General features: G+C 47.6%; 2 protein-coding genes across 11 annotated transcripts in view; one reads left to right on the top strand and one right to left on the bottom strand.

Annotated features, from left to right (window-relative positions):
* ESR2 (estrogen receptor 2) overlaps positions 1-1,022 on the top strand; it is a 72,355-nt gene extending 71,333 nt beyond the window's left edge. The window contains exons 9-10 of one of the 2 annotated variants that reach the window (XM_033187764.1): positions 301-424; positions 540-1,022. In XM_033187764.1, coding sequence (XP_033043655.1) covers positions 301-394 — 94 coding nt within the window. In that variant the 3' untranslated portion in view covers positions 395-424; positions 540-1,022. Of the gene's footprint in view, positions 1-300 lie in introns of both variants that reach the window. The other variant, XM_033187763.1, reaches the window with a different exon arrangement.
* A 448-nt stretch (positions 1,023-1,470) lies between these two features.
* Positions 1,471-20,709, bottom strand: part of SYNE2 (spectrin repeat containing nuclear envelope protein 2) — a 389,209-nt gene continuing 369,970 nt past the window's right edge. For 4 of the 9 annotated variants that reach the window (XM_033187766.1, XM_033187768.1, XM_033187770.1 and 1 more), the window contains 16 exons: positions 19,533-19,720; positions 18,900-19,050; positions 18,354-18,536; positions 16,102-16,239; positions 15,200-15,394; positions 13,732-14,008; positions 12,822-12,890; positions 11,785-11,924; positions 9,675-9,831; positions 8,530-8,732; positions 7,519-7,719; positions 6,519-6,647; positions 4,535-4,726; positions 3,405-3,491; positions 2,856-2,905; positions 1,471-2,582 (listed from right to left, as the gene is read on the bottom strand). In XM_033187766.1, the coding sequence (XP_033043657.1) occupies positions 2,375-2,582; positions 2,856-2,905; positions 3,405-3,491; positions 4,535-4,726; positions 6,519-6,647; positions 7,519-7,719; positions 8,530-8,732; positions 9,675-9,831; positions 11,785-11,924; positions 12,822-12,890; positions 13,732-14,008; positions 15,200-15,394; positions 16,102-16,239; positions 18,354-18,536; positions 18,900-19,050; positions 19,533-19,720 (2,568 nt within the window). In that variant the 3' untranslated portion in view covers positions 1,471-2,374. The remainder of the gene's footprint in view (positions 2,583-2,855; positions 2,906-3,404; positions 3,492-4,534; positions 4,727-6,518; positions 6,648-7,518; positions 7,720-8,529; positions 8,733-9,674; positions 9,832-11,784; positions 11,925-12,821; positions 12,891-13,731; positions 14,009-15,199; positions 15,395-16,101; positions 16,240-18,353; positions 18,537-18,899; positions 19,051-19,532; positions 19,721-20,709) is intronic. The other 5 variants (XM_033187773.1, XM_033187775.1, XM_033187771.1 and 2 more) reach the window with 4 other exon arrangements.

Below are 20,709 nucleotides of genomic sequence, written 5' to 3' on the forward strand. Positions count from 1 at the left end.
CATTCATTTGAAGTTATCTTAGTGCCAAGAGTCATGTGAAAATGTGTCTTGCATGTGGGCAATGAAAAATCTGCAGACAATATAAAACCCAGACTACCTCATAAAAGAGTTTTGGGAATACACTGAGCTCTGAGTGAAAGAAGCTACAGTGGCCTCCTTGGAGATGGGGGGGGGCAAACCAGCTTAAAGGCCTTCATCCTGAGGAAGAGATGAAAATTGATATGCACAGTATTAGGCTTTGAAATGCAGACCACACTTCCTTTCACTGCAACTTTGACTTGTCCCACATCTCTACTTAAGGGCAGAAAAGGCCTCTCAAACACTCACCTCATTTGGAATGGAAGACGGAGATACTCTTTTGCCTGAAGCAATGGATGGATCTGTGACCTTCTAATCAACTCGGTGGCCTAAAGGAAAATCTTGGGTAACATTTTCACTTCAGTTTCTCTCTGGGATCATTGTAATCCATGAAAAAAATAATTTTAAACAGTTAAACTACTTTGAAGTTATGTGGTTAAAAACCACCTTCCTTTCTATAGCAATCCAACAATCTGGTAACTTTAAACACTGAAGGTAAAGTGAAGACGGATTCTCTTCAGATGGTCTCCCTAACTGCCCAGGCCTTGCGGATGTCTCACCCATGAGGGGCACCAATGTGGAAAGCTGAGGCTTCAGCTACTGATGAGCTTCACTGCTTTCCCCTGAGGTTTGTGCTTTGCAGACAAGGGGAGGAGGGGACTGGGATTGTGTGGTCAGCTGTGTCTGCCAACAGATGCAGGTTAGGAACTAGGAACTGTGTTCATTATCTTCCAATCAAGAAAGGGGAAATGCTGATGCCTATCCTCTTTGTTTAGGTAGAAAGTAAAATGTTACTGGACTTAAATGGGCAACAAGGGGCTTTGCCTGTTAATCTGTCATGGAGTGGGCTGGGAATCCAGGCACAGTGGCTCACATTTTGGCAGGCTGAGGTGGGCAGATCACTTGAGGTCAGGAGTTTGAAACCAGCCTGGCCAACATGGCAAAACCCCGTCTCTATTAAAAATACAAAAATTAGCCAGGCATGGTGGGGCGTGCTTGTAATCCCAGCTACTCAGGAGGCTGAGGCATGAGAATGGCTTGAGCCTGGGAGGTGAAGGTTGCAGTGAGCCGAGATTGGGCCATTGCACTTCAGCCTGGGTGACAGAGTGAAACTCTGTCAAAAAAAAAAGGAAACTGGGTATAAGATCCCTCTCTTCATGTCCACCTCTCATGCCATGCTGCCTTTGCCATTCCCTGCAGCATCTGAAGGTCACACACTGAGAATTTACACATACACAAGGGTCCGGAGCTAACTTAATTCTGTAAAAGTTAAATAAGACTTACTAGTTTAGAATAAAAGGCCCTCCCCAATATGTTAAAAATAATTTTTGTTCTTTGGAAGATTAAGCATACCATTGTACTGAATTCTATAACAAAGCAGTTCAACAGAAGTCTGGCTAATTTTGCTTTTTAATGAGAAACATCTGAGTTGTACATATCACAAACAGCTTCAAGTTTCCGTACCAACCCCCACCCCCCCAACCCGAACCCCCGCCGTGGCCAAACGGTTAAAACCCAAAGCATCACTTTGGATGTGAAAAAGTCTTAGAAAATTTAACTTACAAAAACATCTCTATCAAGTCGGTAGTTTGGCATTTACTGTACATTAGTCAAAAGCTCCAGCTAAAATCTGATTTTTTAAAAAAATCGAAGTTTACATTATTCATACAGATTGGGCGTTGTTAAAAAATATGCACAAATAACCACATCCATGCAATATAATTTCTTTAAAAATTTAAAGCAATATAAAAGAGCAGAGCTAGGTACTGAACAGAACATTTTGGTATATAACTGGTAGCTCAAAATTGCCAGCTGATTGGAGTAAAACTGATTCTAAACATATTAAATGTGATTGTTTCCATCAGCTAAGGGTGCCTACGAGTTTCTGAACCATTTCTAGGGTGGAATGTGCTCGCTTGCTTCTATAATATATGTGATGGACACCACTGCTCATTGACCATACCTACATTATAATAATGCTGTTTTACAAATAAACCAGAATTCACAAAGTGCTTGGCTCTTCAGGAAACTGACATTTCCAGAGATCCCTAAACCAATCAACTAGTTTTGCCAAAATACCCGGGGCAACTGCCCCACAGGTTCCCTGCCCCTGGGGAGGAACACGATTTGAAAGCTGCCCTGGGCTCCAGAGAGCGTGCTGGGCAAGCCCAGAAGAAGGTGTCTGCATAGGTCCCTGGACCTTGCCAACACTAAGTCACTCAGATTGGTCTGGGGCCACGTGCTGGGCACCCTTAGCAATCAGGCAGGTGGTGTGGCCTGTGGCCAGCTACGTCCTCTATGTGGGGGGTGGCCCGTTGGTGTACCTCAGCATGGGGTAAAAAGACCGGGCAAAGTTGTTTGCCTGAGTGCAGCTGTAGTCTTCTTCGGAGGAGGGCAGAAGGCAGGCCAGGAGCAGCAGCAGCAGGAGCAGCAGCTGCAGGGGCAGGGCTGCCCGGATCACCCTCGAGAGGAAGGAGCGCTGTGGCCGTGTGCTGCCAGGGACCCTGCCAACAGAGGAGATTGAGAGCCCATTGGGAGGCTCCACAGGCACGACCCACTCTAGTACCTGAACCCCTGCTTATGTAAGTAAGAAATCCAAGACCTGAGATTTAAATGGGGCCAACGGTTGGGGTTCAGTTTCAGAGGAGAAGACCAGCCCTTTCCAGACAAAACAAAACCAGATTTTTGCAAGGACCTTGATAGTGGCATTGGCAAGACTGAGGCAGTGGGAGTGTGGAGCAGGGGAAAGGACTGCTGTCATGGTAAAGCCCTGTTACCTGCTCTCTGTCTCCTCCTCGCCTTCTGTAGTTCTCGCTGCTCTGAACTGCTGGGTAAAGAAACTCCAGTTAGTAAGTTGAAGATGGTTTAGTCCTATCAATGATAAAACAAAAAAATCCTCCCTTAAATTATATACCATCTTTATGTTGTGTTACAGCCAAACTTTGGAGACTAGAGTAATACAATTGAGATTAAATGTTACCTGAGGTAGGAAATAATTCGGTTCATCTACTCAAGAGTTTCAGGGTCAAGTTTGCTGATCTATTTTTAATGGCAAAATCAGGAAACCCCTTTAGCAACACTAAGAGCTCTCATTTACAACCGACGGTGATCCCAAAGAAGAGTGACTAGAAGGCACACTTTAAGTTCTTAAAAAGAATATTTTAATTAAAAAAAAAAATTGGAGTAAGCCTCTCTATGGGTCAGCAGAGACCTGTGCTGTCCTGAAATGGCTAATGGGCTCTTGGAATCCGAAGTGTCCCTCATCTCAGTGACTTTTAAAAATAAATAGCCAGTGAGGTCCTCACAGAGGGAAAGGGGCTGCTTACCTTTGCTCGGGGAGCTGGCACGGATGCCGTGGGAAGCTGGTCCCCCGAGTCTACCTCGTCGAAGCTGGGCAGGGGTGGGGCTGGGTTCTGAAATTAAGACCCCAAAGGTTGAGTACAGAAATGTGTTTCACGCAGATTCTTCGTGATACAGCTCACCCTCCCCCAGCTTAAATCAAACTTTTTTGTTTTGTTTTAGACAGTCTCACTGTGTCACCCAGGCTGGAGTGCACTGGCACAATCACAGGTCACTGCAGCCTTGACCTCCCAAACTCAATCCTTCCACCTCAGCCTCCTGAGTAGCTGGAATTATAGGCATGCGCCACCGCACTTGGTTTTGTATGTTTTTGCAGAGATGGGGTTTCACCATGTTGCCCAGGCTGGTCTCAAACTCCTGGACTTAAGTGATCCACCTGCCTTGGCCTCCCAAAGTGCTGGGATTATAGGCATGAGCCACTGTGCCCAGTCTGAAATCTTTCCTGAAGGGGCTCTCACTCCCAACAACAGACAAAAAGGAATGTAAACAAGGAAAAGCCAACCCATATTAAAAACCAACCCATAGCAGAGCTGGGGAGACTGAGTTTAGCAGCAGCAGTTCGAGTTGATGGTGAGCTCATCATAGGTCAGTGATGAGATCATGTGACCATCAAGAGAGTCTAGTCTAGGCTGCTTAGGAGAAAATAGACCTGCCCTAAGTCTGGTGAGGCCACAGTCTGGGCATTCCCTTTGTTTTGAGTTGGATCCCACTTTAAAGTAGGTCAGGTGCAGTGGCTCATGCCTGTAATGCCAGAACTTTGGATTGCTTGAGGTCAGGAGTTCAAGACCAGACTGGGCAGCATGGCAAGAACCCTTCTCTACAAAAAATACAAAATTAGTCAATTCCCTTTAAAAAAAAAAAAAAAAAAAGGTTAAAAAATTGTCACCCCTCACCCCCTTTTAAAAATGACAAAACAGATTCAAAGAGCTCATACAGCTCTTTAAGTCTGCACAGCTAGAAAAGGGCACGACATGAGGCCCCGCTCGGACCACCTGGCCCTTGCTTCTGGCCTCTGTCTTAGCATGGCTGCAACACTGCTGTCCTGTCTGCATGTAATACGGCAATCTTTACATTTAAAAGCTACAAGGAGACTCACCTGGGTTCCCTGCAAGGACATTAAATCTTGGGACACTTGCTCTCGTAACTGTTTGAGTTTCTTCTCAATAACATGCACCTTTTCTTCAGCTTCAATGTAGTCTTCTCCATGTCCCTTAATGAGAAGGCTGTTTGAAGTCTCCTGTAGCAAGTCCACTTGAGGCTGACGTTCTACCAGCTCCTTTTCCAGTTGCTGAAAACAGAAAAAGTGTGTGAAACAGTGACTTGTCCAAAGGGAAGCGAGTGTGGCCACAGGAGGTTTTTCTCAGTACCAGAAAAGTTCCACACTCAATGATGGGTAGTACTCAACTCCAGAACCTTCTGTTGCTCGTATCTGCCTGTGTCCTCCAGCCCAGCACTATTTAGATAGCAAGTGGATTATACCCTGCCCCTATTTTTAATTTCTTTTCACTCTGAAGGCAATTGTGATGCTGGAGAAATTAGAGGAAAGAAGTGAGGCAAGTGGTGTGGCAAGACCATGTTCATCCACCATGGAAGGAAGTAAAGGGAAACTCTAAAGTCAATCAAGCGAGAAACAGCAGCATAACCATAGAGGTTCATACCAGGCAAACGGGCTTTAATTGTTAAGGGTGGTTATCTTGCTTGCAATATGGCCACTAGACACATGTGGTTATTCATTTATTTATTTTTTTGAGATGAAGTCTCACTCTGTCACCCAGGCTGGAGTGCAGTGGCACGATCTGGGCTCGCTGCAACCTCTGCCTCCTGGGTTCAAGTGATTCTCATGCCTCAGCCTCACAAGTAGCTGGGATTACGGGCGCCTGCCACCATGCCCAGCTATTTTTTTTTTTTTTTGTATTTTTATTTTATTTTGTATTTTTAGTAGAGATAGGGTTTCACCATGCTGACCAGGCTGGTCTTGAACTCCTGACCTCAAGCGATCTGCCCGTCTCGGGCTCCCAAAGTGCTGGGAGCCACCGTGCCTGGCCTACATGTGGCTATTTAAATTAACTAAAATTAAAAATTCAGTTTCAGGCCGGGCGTGGTGGCTCAAGCCTGTAATCCCAGCACTTTGGGAGGCCGAGACCGGTGGATCACGAGGTCAGGAGATCGAGACCATCCTGGCTAACCCGGTGAAACCTCGTCTCTACTGTAAAAAATACAAAAAACTAGCCAGGTGAGGTGGCGGGCGCCTGTAGTCCCAGCTACTCGGGAGGCTGAGGCAGGAGAATGGCGTGAACCCGGGAGGCGGAGCTTGCAGTGAGCTGAGATCGGGCCACTGCACTCCAGCCTGGGCGACAGAGCGAGACTCTGTCTCAAAAAAAAATTCAGTTTCAGTCACAATAGCCACATTTCAGGTGCTTTAAAGCCACATGAGGTTACTAGACAGTGCAGATGCAGGTCATCTCTATCACTTCAGAAAGTTCTACTGGACGCCACTGCTCTAGAGACTGGGGCTTTGCAAACCTTTTAGGAAAACTATATTTTTAAACAATGGCTAGCACTGTATAACATTTAAACCACATACAGATTTATGGATGAAAATGTCACCTTGAGCACCAGTGAGAATAGAGAAATCTCATCTTGGTGTGTTAGTGACAAATGCACGAGGACATGACTCTCCTCCAATAAGAAAGATTTTTCCATAGTGGATACAGAAACCCCCCCCCCAGCTCATCACAGGTGTGGAGCAAATGAGCACCATATTTCTCCCCAATGAGCAGGATTCACAAGAGAAAAAGACTTCCACTCAAATGGCCTTAAGTTTCTCAGGATATCGAGAGCACCTATGTCCTCAGTTGTGTAGACTGTGGCTCTCCATTCCTGCAAGTCATTTGGCTTCAGAACGATAAAGGGCTGCTCGCTAAACGTCAATTGGAGGAATACTAGGGCTGAACTCGTGCATTACAGGCAAACACCACTGGCACAGTTCCTGAAATACTAGGCGAGGCTACCTGAGTGTGCGGCCTCTCTGGGGATGACAGAGGCTGGTGGTGGTACAGAGCTCCTGGGAGGAAACTTACCATTAGTTCCCGCCGACACTCCAGGAGAGCCTGGGGGTCGGCCTTCGGATCGGTGACATGAACCTTCTGCCTCCGGTTCTCGGCACGCGCTAACCACAGCAGCAGATTTTGACTCAACTGGTGGAAGTCCTTAAAAAACAGCACACATCAGAGCGCTGCCATGTCTTAGAGTCCTGGAAGAGGGCATGCTAGGAACATGGCTTGCTGCTTCCAATCTATCACAGTTATTTGCTTTTCTGGCCTTTCCCAGTGAATACAAGGGAGGCAGAGGAAAGAAGGAAGGCGCTCGGCACAGTGCCAGGAGGCAGCAAATGAAAATGCCACGATGAAGGTGGGGCTTCAGGATGCCCGGCTGATTTTACAGATGAAGGCCACAGGCATTCCTCAGCCAATCTGCTGGGGTCCAGTGGTGGAGGGAAACAATCCAACAGGACAGGCTGGGGTGTGCTCACGTTCCCTAAGACACGGCCAGAGCTAGGCAGTGGTGCAGAGCTCACACCCGCTGTGCATTTACTGTGTCAGGTGCTGGGCTAGGATTACACACACTGCCTCATTTCTTCCTAAAAAAGAACCTTATGAGGTAGACACGGAATGATTCCCATTTTCAGATAAGAACACTGAGGTCTAGGAGGTTCAATGCTTTGCGCAAAGTCACATAGCGATTAAGCAATAACTGCTCCTCTGCTTCAAGGCCAGGTCTCTTAATCACCCTGGCAAAAGGACAAGAGGAGTTGTGAGGTAGCACCTCTAACCCACAGGTCACTTGCAGGAACCCTGACTCCAGGAGTGGCTCTGGGCCTGGGCAACAGAGGAGACCTGGGACAGGGAGTGGGTCTGAGACGGCCGGTGAGCCTCTGTGGAAACAAATGGTAAAGTACACGTTTCCTGACACAAGCCACATTTGGCTGCACCAAAGCAGCCTGACCATGATAAAAATATCTGCTGCTCCTACCACGTGGGCCTGGGCGCCTCTGGGAGGCTGGGTGCTGAGTCAGCGTACCTGGCACTGCATGAGTGACTGTCGTAAGCCCCCTCTCCAGCTGTCCACTGCGCCCTGTGCCGCTTCCCAGAGCAGGCTCAGCTGGCGGAGTCGACTTTGGAGCTCTGTGGATTCCGGGCTCTCGTTTTGCAGAAATTCCTTGCTGCTCACGTTGACAGAGACCACTAATGCCTTGTAGGTGTCAAAGGCTTTCAATATCTCCTATCACAGAGAGAAAAGATGAGGTTAGGAGCTCTGACAGTAGGGAGGAGGGGCTCATTTTGAACCTCAGTAGGGTACAAATTTTCCACACTCTTCCAAGCTGCAGCCACAGAAATGAGAGTGACCTCGCCTGTGACTGGCTGGGGAAGTATCAGGGGAGGGAGCTGCCTTAAGGTCCGTGAACTTGGCCAACAGGGCCCCAAAGCAGAGGCCTGCTGGAGGGAGGAGACCCTGCTGACCTCTACAGGCCCTGCTCTGCAACTGGCTAATGCTTCTGGACCAGACTAAAGGTCTTCCAGATAAAGTATATGTGGTTATCCTGCATTTGCTCCTAGATATCCCAGAAATATTAATTCCTAATATATTAACACACATAGCAAAATAAAAGTACAAATATGAGGGTATCTGGATCCCCCAAAATCCCTGCCCTGGGTCTCAGGAGTTCAGGCTAATGCTCAGGGCACCCTTAAAGCGCAGGGCTCAAACTGTCCCTTTGTAGCTCCCTGGGCTAGTTCCAGTAGGGTCAGGACTTATGTAGGTGACACATCCTCACTGCATAAAAGGGTAATGAGATCAGGCCATGGGATTCATCAGTAGATGAGCTGGTCCTTTCCCAGGCCCTTTCAAGGAAGGTTCCACCACTAGTCCTTCTTTGCCAACTATGGAACTGAAATGGAAGAGACTGACCTCTATATACACCATCTGCAAGCTGCGCCTATGCCACTAATACACATGATCTGTTTGTCCAGCATAGCAATGCATTCATGTGCACACTCTGAATCCCTCTTCCCCGCCACACCTCTAACTCACCTGCAGTCTCTTCACACTCAGTTCTATTTCCTGGATATCAGAGGGAGGCTTTGCCATCTTTAACATTTCCAGCTCTGCTTCAGTTTTTTTCAGCCAAGTGGTGATGGCGCTGATATCAGAGTTCAGCTGTTGCAAATTTTGTTTTATTTTGAGCTTATTGTGAAGCTCTTGTGCTTGAATCAGCGCCCATCTGTCAAAGGCACCTGGAATTAAAAAATTGCCAATTAAAAAAAGCAACAATGCAACAGATTTCTCTGCCTCCAGCTAATTAGGGGTCAGGGTGATTTAAAAAAAAAAAAAAAAATGGCCGGGCGCGGTGGCTCAAGCCTGTAATCCCAGCACTTTGGGAGGCCGAGACGGGCGGATCACGAGGTCAGGAGATCGAGACCATCCTGGCTAACACGGTGAAACCCCGTCTCTACTAAAAAATACAAAAAACTAGCCGGGCGACGTGGCAGGCTCCTGTAGTCCCAGCTACTTGGGAGGCTGAGGCAGGAGAATGGCGTAAACCCAGGAGGCGGAGCTTGCAGTGAGCCGAGATCGCGCCACTGCACTCCAGCCTGGGCGACAGAGCTAGACTCCGTCTCAAAAAAAAAAAAAAAAAAAATGTAGGGGATTCCCCTGACAAAAGGGTCAGGTTTTGGGAGTTCTCTCTTCTCCTGGAATGTGGAATAGCACATGATCTGAGGCCTACACTCCCAGAGGCTGGAATGAAGTGGAGGTCTACGTGCTACAGTTTCAAGCTCAACAGTTCAGTTCATGCTGAATCTTTTCAGTTTTCTCCTTTGGTCCACAAATGACCAGGTCGATGCTGTCAGCTTTAGATTTAGTTGAGTAATTACTTTTATAATTACTGGGCTGGTCGAATGAAGAGACACTTGAGACAACACTGATCATCCTCCTCACGTCTGATCTTTACATACAAGTGTAGAAAGTGAAAACCTGCACTTCCTCCGGAGGCTTATTTTACCAGTATTTAAAGAATAGTTTTCAAATTACACTGAACAGCCTAGGAATTTGTTCATGAATGCCAATCGCTGATTTAAAAATAACATTGGCTGTTGTAGGGTAAGTCCCCCAGTTTTGGCAAATCATATAGTTGGTTAATATCTAATGAATGTTCTGTTAAGCAAGGACTTAAATACCATACTCTGGCTCTCTGGACAACTGCCAGGTATAGGCAGTACCTGACTGCTGCCCTGTGATACCGGCCAGTCTCCCGTCTTCCTGCTGTGGACTGCCATTCAAGACTCTCGGGCCTTCTTTGCCACCATCCGTGCCTGGCGGTAATAGCAGCTTTCCCTAGAATGAGCCAGTTTTTAAGTTACCATCTGTAGATATTAAGGATATCTGAAGAACAACTAGATTCATATTAACAGTGAAGAAATGAGACGGGCCCCTTTCCTTTGACGGTATCTTGCTAGGAATACAGTGGTGCTTTAGTGCCTAGGTAGCATTTATACGCTGGCAAAGCTAATGGCAGAAATAAAGCCTCAGCTAAGGCCCAGGGAGAGGGAAGCAGATGAGATGTCAGTGATGGGAAGAAAATGGGCTGTTTTAATTGGCATGCTTCCAATCACCCCTCAAACGAACCATGCGAAACAAATGAGAACAATGTGTTGAGCTTACCAGGACTGTTACTGTGTTAGCACTTTTACATTTTCACAGTGTTTTACAGAATTTTAGTTATCCCTGTCACTCTGTAGAGGGGGTTGGTATCCTTATCACTGAGAATCAGAAATGCACACAGGATGAATCTGCCTCCCAGGGGCATTGGTTACCAAGTGTTTCTCTTCCACTACACATACTGACTTTTCTGTTATCACACAGCCGATTGGGCCGTTACCTAGAGCCTCTCCAAAAATAAATGTATCCCTTTTTAGAAAAGCCCTGCTTTCTTTGGATTGTGTCTGTATGGCCTATTTGTGCAGAATGAAAATAATAAAAAAACCTTCAGATTTGTGGTGATACATCTGGCTTCAGATACAACAAAAGGGTTGAGCTTTCGAAACTGGCCAGGTGAGGAACACAGGCGTAATCCCAGGAAGGGATAGCCAAGCCACATGAGCCACGGATGTAAAGCAGAGGTCAGGGACTGCGGTCGTTCCCCCGTCTTATTATTGCTTTTAGAAATGACACCTGCTTGTTAAGTAAGAGGAAGTGTTTCTGAATTGGACACAAACAGCCCATTATCAACTGACTTGGATTTGACCATGCAAAGGCAGAGTCTTCTCCAATGATGTAACAATATTCTCTCCTTAATTTCTCTCGCTGCTGCCCTAGGCTGCCCTCCCAGGAGCTCTCTAGCCAGAGCATGCCAAGAACTCAAGTCAGCTGAGGCAAATGTAACTAAGAAGAAACAGCCACTGCTATAAACAATAAACCAATTCAGGAGTAGTAATCATGACCATTACTTCTGAGGACCTTTGAGAAAGGCTTTCAGAGGCAAGGCAAAGTGCCTCAGGTACAATGGCAATGGATTGGCGGGGCTAGGAATCAAATCCGTGTCCACTGCAGCACACCATCAAATCTGAATATGAAGTTATGATTTTTTGGAATAGGATGTATGGTCAAAAGGTTAACATAACAAAGGCTTGAAGGCCGGATGCACTGGCCCATGCCTGTAATCCCAGTGCTTTGGGAGGCTGAGGCAGGTGGATCACTTGAGGTCACGAGTTCGAGACCAGCCTGGCCAACATGGTGAAATTCCATCTCTACTAAAAATACAAAAATTAGCCAGGCATGGTGGTGCACACCTGTAATCGCAGCTACTTGGGAGGCTGAGGCAGGAAAATCTCTTGAACCCAGGAGGCGGAGGTTACAGTGAGCCAAGATAGTGCCAGTGCACTCCAGTCTGGGTGACAGAATGAGACTCTGTCTCAACAAAAACAAAAACAAACAAACAAAACAGACAACAAAAAGACAAAGCCTTGAGAGCTCAGGAGAGGTCAGGAAAGCCAGCACCTTGCTTGCTCACTATTTGCACAGACACCTGACTCGACAGTAATAATGACTGTTACACCACACCAACATACACGAAGATTGTTTTTGGCCAGAAAGCTCTCTCTAAATCTAATCGGTTTTGCCAGGGTTCTAACGAAGTATGGACAGCTCGACAGAGATATGGTCACCATAAGAAAACCAACTCGAAATATGCCCGGGGAGTGAACACACACAGTTTACATCAAAATGTATCTTGCAAATGTAACTATGACTCACACACATAGCTGTACTCCCAGTGGAGCTAAGACTTACATAGGGTGGTTTATAAGGGGTGCTGGACGCGGGGGGAACAGGTGGAACATTCCTGTCACCTTCCATTTGCTTGTAGTGATGCTTGGGACAGGAAGGGCTGTCGGGAACATGCCACGAGTGGCCATCCGAAATGGATTTACCTGAAATGAAAGACAGTAAGCGAGAGTCCATTCTCTCCAACCGAACAGGTCACAGGTGACATGGCATCAGGTTACAGTATGAAAATGAGTTCTGCAGCTTTCCTTGCAAAGCATGCATGTTTGCAAAATGTCAGTATGTCCCAGAAGAGAATGAGATGAGAGTCATGCAACTCAGCAACATTGTGCCTTCACTAGATGGGTACACAATGGAGCACGACCAACATGATTTGCTGTGGGATGAGTGGCGTGTTGGAGCCAGGGTCTCGCATGGTAGGGACATTGAGCAGCAAGGTCGGGTCTGGGAACCAAGAGGGCAGAAGGCCTCTCAGGAGTGAGGGGAAGAGTGAATGTCAGGATGGACTTGGGAACCAAAAGGCTCCTCAGGGCTCTCCATGACCCACCATGGCAGATGGGGATGGGGCTAAGGATGAAGATTAGAGCTGCAAATCAAGGAAAGGAAGGTCTTATTCCTCCTGTGGCAAATCATCAGCACCTTTACCCCCCAACCCCCAACCCACCCCTTTCCACCAGGGGATCCCAGTAAAGCAAGGAAACAGTTCCAAACCAAGCCACCATGAAGAAAGCTTGGCCCATGCCAAAGGACTTCAGTTAGATGCAGAAAAAAATCATCAAAAAAGGCACCACGAAAAATCCCCTCTCCACAGGCCTGAAGGGAGGAGAGGGCTGGCATCGAGACGGCTCTGGCTTGGATGATGGGGTTTTGTAAGGAGCACGCAGTTATGGGTGAGTATGGCAGTGTAAATACACCATGCCACAAGGACCAAGGCGCATGGTGTCCACAGAAGGCAGAGGCAGACACGACACGGGAGCGAGGTTGAGGATGCAGTGTGCCCACAGGATGCTGCCATGTTGAGACATGCATGGGCGGGGGCCTACCAGAAGACGCTTTCAAAGTTTTTGTGGTCATTTTAAGATATGCCTCAGGATTTTCAGGGATTTCTACATCTGAAAAAGAACAATGTCATTTGCCTCACTGGAGGTGCCTGAAGATTAATGCCCAAGTATTAAGTCAACACACAGTAGAAACATTGTCAGCTGAGAGGAGAAAACTACCCTTTATTTTTTTAATTAAAAGGATTTTGAAAACCAGAAAGTTTTTTTTTTCCCAGCCAACTCCTGACTGTCCAAAGCAGGACACTGGGTATCAAAGGGAGAAGCTCAGCCTGCTGACACTGAGACACTCAACCGAAAGGGAGGGTAGGCACGGTGGCTCATGCCTGCAATCTCAGCACTTTGGGAGGCTGAGGTGGGAGGACTTATTGAGCCCAGGTGTTCAAGACCAACTCTGGCAACATAGCAAGACCTTGTCTTTACAAAACATTTAAAAACTAGCTGGGTGTGGTGGCGTGTACCTATAGTCCCAGCTACTCAGGAGGCTGAGGTGGGATGATTGCTTGAGCCCTGGAGGTTGAGACTGCAATGAGCCATGGTCGTACCACTGTACCTTAGCCTGGGTGACAGTGTGAGACCCTGTATCCAAAAATAAAATAAAATAAAATAAAAAATAAAAAAAATCACTGATGAGTCTCCCAGACAGCCAGAGCCATCACTGAGTAACCTTGGTGTCTGATTGTGAATTTCATTTTTTTCCCCTTTCATTCCACCTGTGATGAGAGTGGTCAATTCTCAGGTAGTTAGAGATGGGCAGGACAGAACACAGGAAACCACAGAAGTCAGGGTTGGCTACAAGCTGGACTCTTGGTCATCGAGAGCTGGCCGTGTTGTTAAGGGCTAAAAACACAGCCAAACAGGTCACTTTGCAGGGTGCTGGGAACCCAGCTGTTACCTGACAGTGCGCTGTAGTATGGACCCTCCTCGTCCTCTTCATGAGAGGAGGAGCCCCCCACGTCGCCTGTGTGGTCCCACTCCAAGGGGATGGAGTCCACGCTGACAGGGGTCTCGCAGCCAGACCGCTCGTGCCCCGGGGCCACTAGATGACACAGGGACTGAGGAGATGACGGTTCCTCGCTCTCTCCCCTTTTACGCCAAGAATCAGTCTGGATCTCTCTGGGATCTTCCATGTCCGTTTCATTCTCAGAGGCCTCCTTTTCGTCTTCCAAACCCTAAACCAAAGTATCCAGTTGTTAGAATTAATCAACTCATAGGCTTCTACAATTAGAAGAGCATGACAAGTCTGCCTGTCCAGCAGTTTCCAAAAATAACTGCCAGTAGTATTTGTAAGGCAGTTTTAAAAAACATCAGGTTCCCAGGTCCTGTTTCTGGTTATTCCAGTTTAGACAATCTGGAGTGGGGCCTAGAATCTGTATTTTCCCAAACCTCCAGCTCTTTTTTCTTAGAAAAAAAAAGTTGAAGTTTGATAATCTAAGTTAAACAACTTTATCTAGGAGATAAGGAAATGGTGGCCAAAGTTTCATTGATGGTTACTGGCAGGTTCCTCCAAGAATCAGAGCATTTTTGAAAAGGACATTTGAATGTTCTGGGTAAGACTCAAACTTCAAGAACCGTATGCACCAGGTTTCTTATCCGCCAACTTAATTGCTCAGTGTCTATATTCTATTCTGCTTGTGTCATAATGTCTCTTTCAGTCTAAGAAAAACAACTCTAAGTGGCTGCACTTAATAATGAGAAATTGTAGGGTAATTTTTGAGGCTATGTCTGATGAAATAACTACATATGAATGAGGTCAGTTGGAGACACAAAAAAGAAAGAGTGGCCAGTTGTACTGGTCAATGGTTGTCATTCAAGCTTCAGACACACAAAGGCAGTAAACTTTTAACAGTGGCCTGAACTCCACCTGAACTTCCCAAAAGGGCCTTTCGTCTGGGGAAACATCAAAGTTGCTTTTGAAACTGTTGTGTTGTCTCTTCCAAGGTGAGAACAAAGCATCAGAAAGGCACAAATACTAAAAGCTTCCAGTCACTAAGAAACAGGGAAGGGCAAACACATTCCCAAGTTACTAATGTAATCAAAGCCAGAAGAGGTCTTCAGGAATTCTAGGGGTAGTGACGCCTGCCAGACAAGCCCGGCCCTGAGGAATACTGAAAACCGCCTCACAGAGCATGCGCCTCAGAAGTGCCATACTTTCCACTGGGGAATGGGAACTTGTGAGTTATTGTGGCTCTATATTAATAAAAGTGGAGATTAAAATGTTTCGATATAGCCTTTTCTTTTCAACCAAAAAATAAACCGTAATTAACCACTATAAGATCGGTCTCCTAATTCTTTAAAAATTCGGTCTCACGTCAACTCTGAGGAGCAGTCCAGGTGCCGTTTCTAGGCGGCAGTGCCCGTACCGGAGTGCAGGAGGTGAGCCGCCGGTGGAACCGGGAGACCCTTCCGAACACCTCCTGGCAGTAGCGGTGGAGCTCCTCCAGCTCATCCTCAATCAGCACGGCATCCAGGGGCTCGCTCTTTTGAATCAGCTGCTCCCCAAACACAATGAGCTGATCAATCTTGTTGGTATTTAATGTAATTTCCTGTTGGAAGCCCTGTTGAGAGAAAAGAAAGAAAGGATTTCAAAGAAAGTTCCCCTGAGCCTCCAGTGCCTGTTTCTTCTAACGGGGCCATAGAAAGCATCCAAATGCCAATATTTTGTTCCTTCACCTAGTACTCTAGCTTTAGTTTTTAACCAAGTGACAATGACACTGTAGGAATTTAAAATGATTGTCCATATTACCCCTCCTTATGGGCACTGGTTCTTCCAATTAAAATAATTCTAAAAGTTTGACACGGGTGGACATTTACCGTTATTGGGCGTGAGAGAAAGACCTTGCCATGGTAAAACTTGGTGGGAACAGAACATTTCCCATAATAAGCCATGAATGGGCATTTGCGTTTGCTGACACAATAATATTCACTGGTGCCATTATGCTAGGGAAGGCAAATTTCCATTTCTCAACCTCTTCCAAAATCTAGCCAAGCAGAGAATTACAGTGAGATTAGCCTGTCATGCAGATATCAGAAATAATGGGAGAGTGGACCTGTTCTTGGCCCCACTGGTGACACCAATACTCCTGGACCGTAAAGAACAATGTCCTTGCACGTGATAATCTGGTAGTACACAGGTGGGATGTAGCCTGGCTGCTTTAAGAATTCTGAAATTGGCTCTCAAGAGTATCGGGTGGAATTTGCACTTGGCCAGCTCTCCCCCGCAAAGGTGTGTTCATTTGAGAAGAGGTAGGGAAGCGGCCCTCACATTCAGCTGGCGCATCTTGTCATCGGCGTCGCTCTCTGAGAAGTGCTCCACGTTGGTCAGCTGCAGGTCCATCTCTGTGAGCCACACCAGAATGCTCTCCCTGGTGCCCTCGAATTCTTCCCTCTGGTTGGTGAAATGCTGCAGAAGCAGGGAGGAAATCACATTTGTACTGACCACAGAACTAGAGTTCAGACAGACAGCAAGGTCACCTTCGGCCACAAGAAAAGGGTACCCAAAATATTCAGGGAGAAATCTGCCTCTTGGATACCCAGAAAGCCCCAGAAGCACTGTGTTCAGAAGACTGGGGTCTGGTCCTGGTTCTATGATACCCAACAAGCCCCCTGAACTTCTCTGAGCCCCAGCGTCTACGCTGGCAAGTCAGGGAGAGAGTGGGAATGTTGATTATGGTCTCCAAGGTCCTTAAGCGTTTGAAATTCTAAAATTAGTCCAAATCAGTGATTTTCCTCTGTCCTTTGAAGAGCCCTCTGAGGGGCCAGGCCAGGCCTTCTGCCTGTTTCACGCATTAGCCTTTGGCAGCTTTTGCTTGACAAGGATTTAGTAGTTTCAAGATGGAAAAGCCCTGATCTCAGGATTGAGGCCAGCCTGGTGCCCCTTTCTGCCCTCACTGATAGAATTCTGAACGTGTTCTCCCAGAGAAAGAAGACCCAGAGCAGATTTATCATCTCCAATTAAGGATACCTCTCAGGTTATCACTTCACAGATAGGCAGCTGATGTTCAGATTGGTAGAGCTTCAGTGCCAGACGAAGGCAGATTAGCCACAGCCAGATCGGCAGGAGATAATTAATGCATGGTGGCTCACACCTGCGATCCTAGCACTTTGAGAGGCCAAGGTGGAAGATTACTTGAGCCCAGGAGTTTGAAACCAGCCTGGGCAACACAGTGAGACCCCCATTTCCACAAAAATTAAAATCAGCCATGCACGGTGACGCATGCCGGTAATCCTAGTTATTCAGGAGACTGAGGCAGGAGGATCCCTTGAGCCTAGGAGTTTGAGGCTGCAGTGAGCTATGATCTCAGCACTGCACTCCAGCCTGGGAAACAGAGTGAGACCTTGTCAAGAAAGAAGAGGGCCGGGCGCGGTGGCTCACGCCTGTAATCCCAGCACTTTGGAGGCCGAGACGGGCGGATCACGAGGTCAGGAGATGGAGACCATCCTGGCCAACACGGTGAAACCCCGTCTCTACTAAAAATACAAAAATTAGCTGGGCGTGGTGGCGGATGCCTGTGGTCCCAGCTACTTGGGAGGCTGAGGTAGGAGAATGACGTGAACTCGGGAGGCGGAGCTTGCAGTGAGCCGAGATTGTGCCACTGGACTCCAGCCTGGGCAACTCCGTCTCAAAAAAAAAAAAAAAAGAAAGAAAGAAAAGAAAGAAGAAAGAGAAGAGAGGGAGAAAGAAAGAGGGGGAGACAGGAAGGGAGAGAGAGACAGAAAGAAATGCACAGAAGTTGTCTAGGTTACTAGAAAAGCCAATGTCTTCCTGAGAGAGGAGAGAGAGAGAGAAAAGAAAGAAAAAAGAAAGGAAAAGAAAGAAAGAAAAGAAAGAAGCCCAGATTCGTATCTTTCTAGAATGGGTTCAGCAATGCTCTGCCCTGAGAACAGATGCAGAAATTAAAACTGTGTCCTGTAGTCCCTGCCTGTGACCGTCCCTTCAGTTTATACCTGGACTCACACAGTTCTATACAGCACGTCTTCTGAATGACATTAATCTAAGGTGAGTATTTACCTTCAAAAACCAAACCTTTGTGGGGTCTGAAATTCAGAGGATAATCACAGTCCCCAACCCCCCAGTACAGACAGGGGCTCTTGCATTCATGTGCCTTGTCCATCCTCAGTGCGAGAGCTGGTGGGTCCCAAAAACACAGACAGATGGGCAAAGCGGGGCTCCTTCCAGGGACCCATGTGTTGCCTTTTCCAGACCCAGTGAAGCTGTGCCCTGGACTCTGTGCTAACATGCACACCACCACGGGTTATAGAAGTTGTAAAAAGAGCTGTGTGTTGGTAACACAAATCTCATCAACAGGCCCTGCCTAAGAAGCTCCACATGTAAATCCCCCTTTTAAAAAATGAATGTTGGCAGCTTTGGGCTTCGTGTTGGAGGAATGTTAAAACAGCTCAGGCCTGAAGTGAAACCTTCGATCTGCTGCTTTGTGTGTGACAAGCCTGCCATTGCACATCGCACGTTACGTCTCCCTGAAAATCTACACCCGAGCCAGGCGCGGGGGAGCTCACCCTGAGTCTCCGCAGGATGGCCGTGACCCGCCTCTGGAGGTTGTCCCAGCGCTGGTTGCCCTCGTGGACCATCTGCTTCAGCCGGCTGGCTGTGTCTGTGCGGTTCTCCCGGGCCAGCCGCCGGTACTGCTTGTTGATGAGCTCCAGCTGAGTGAGCCGCTCGTGAATCTGCCGCTGAAAGGCCTGCATCACACGGGAGGGGTCAGAGCCAAAGTGTGCAGAGTGCCATGACACCCGTCTTCCCTTCCACACCCCAAGCGATCTGCTGCCAGGGGTTCACCCCCAAACTGCAATGGCAGCAGAGGGCCTAATTCACCTATCCTGATGCCAGCTACACAACAGGCTTTCAAGTTCATTGCATAGCAGCTGGCATACATCCGCAATGTCTTGCAAAGCTGTCTCAGCAGCTGGGGGCAGGCTGTGGACTGGGCAGCCCTCACCAGAGGTGAGGAGAAGCTGGCCACTTAGAGGAAGTCATTTCAGCAGCTCCCAGGCTCGCTGCAGGCTTGGTTATGATCAGAAGACTGGGATGGAGAAGGCGTTTACCTCAAACCTCTTCAGTTCCTCTTTGGCACTTGTGTACAACACCTCTGAGGAATTTGGGCAGGCCGCCGTCCTCTCGGCTGACTTGAGCCAGTCCTCAAAGCGGGAATAGTCGTCCAAAAACTTCTGCCACAGGCGCCACGTCTCCTCGATTCTGATGGGAGGAAAGCATCTTAACACAAGCCATCCCCTGCAAGCCCGTGCTTTTGCCCTTCTTTTATCCCCTGACACCCGCACAGTTTAGTGGGGGAGACCCTGTTACCCCTTCTGGGAAATAACAGAGACGCCACTTCTGGTCTGTGCTCCTCCCGTCTGGGAGTGCCAAGCACCTCAGAGCTCCTGCTTCACAGAGGTTAAAAAACTAGGAGACAGGGCTGCCTCCACTACGACCTGGCTAGGTCAACAGAAGCACAGTGGCCAGCTCACAGCCATACCCCACACAGGAGAGCTGGAGAGAGACATTACTCCTGTTACATTTTTCTTGAATAAATCCTTTGACAAGCATTAGGCCTTCTCTGCCAATACCTGGCGCATTTCTAAGTGAAATGAACAGAACAGTTACGGTGAATGAGGTCAGAAGGGTGTACTGAGTGCGGCTGACCATGCTGAAGACATTTGGGGGAGCTTAGTTCTTACTTCATGCGCCGCTCCATGGACATGGCACAGATGTTCCTCCAGCGTCTGTCCAGGCTCCTGGTGGTCTGCTGGATTGAGTCGCACTCAGTCTCATTTGCACAGGCATCGGAGTCGTGCAGTAGAACGTCACAGATGTTAAACACAGACTCCACCCCTGCGCTGTGTTGTTCAATATCTCGCTGTAGATCCTGTGATTACAACAGAATAAGAAACCTCTTGGTGACAGCAGGAGGGTCAGCATCAAAGGACCTCCGTTCCTCCCTCCCTTCTCCCAGCCCAGGGGATACTTCCCTGGGTGGATTTCCACCATGGGCTTGGCAGTACATATGGAATCCCTCTCATCTTTGTGTTACCCTTGTGCTGTCAGCACCTGACACAAAGTTGAAACACTGGAAACATCTAGGACTTGCGCACTGAACCACGCGAGGGGTGGCACAGTGGTGGACGTCGTCCTCTACACACTGACAGGTGGCGCCATTACCGCTGAGAGCCCATTGCCCCACAGACTTTGGGTATGCATGGCATCTACTCCATACCACCCAACCCCCAAGGGCTCCAGTTTAGACTTGGTTTTAGGGAAGTCTTTAGAAACTGAGTCTTCAGTAGGAACTCTCCACCTTTTATGGGCTACTGAACTCTTCAAACACACACCAAATTGTGCATGCAGCAGTGTGCGTGCCCACAGGCTCCCCGTGAGCTCATTCAAGGGCTTCATGAGCCCACGGGGGGAATTCTGGCAGACAGACCTGGCCTCCCCAGCTGATAAAGCCCAGCCAAAGCTGCGGTGGCTTGGGGAGAGGCAGGGTTTCTGGAGTCTTGTCCTTTGATGGTGAAAGTGATGCAATCCCCAATGTGGGAAAAGGAACATTTGTGAAGAGAAAATGTAAGGTCATAGGAAAACCTCTTTACGAATAAACATGGCATTTCTAGTCATCATCAGATAGTAATACTGCTGCACCCCACGGGTGGGCTGCCGGGAGGGAGAGAGATGAGGAACCTCTTTGTTTTGCCATTCTGGAAGAGTTAGGCATCCCTGATGTCCAAATTCTGTGACGAGTGACACGAGACCACATCATTAGTTTTAATATCCAAATTACATTGTGAGAAAGCAAAGACTAAGTTAAATTCCATTTTAATTATTTCATAATATACCAATTTCTGAAATCTACACTACTTT

The sequence above is a fragment of the Trachypithecus francoisi genome, unplaced genomic scaffold (genome assembly GCF_009764315.1).
Source record: "Trachypithecus francoisi isolate TF-2019V2 unplaced genomic scaffold, Tfra_2.0 Lachesis_group3, whole genome shotgun sequence".
Lineage (NCBI taxonomy): Eukaryota > Metazoa > Chordata > Mammalia > Primates > Cercopithecidae > Trachypithecus > Trachypithecus francoisi.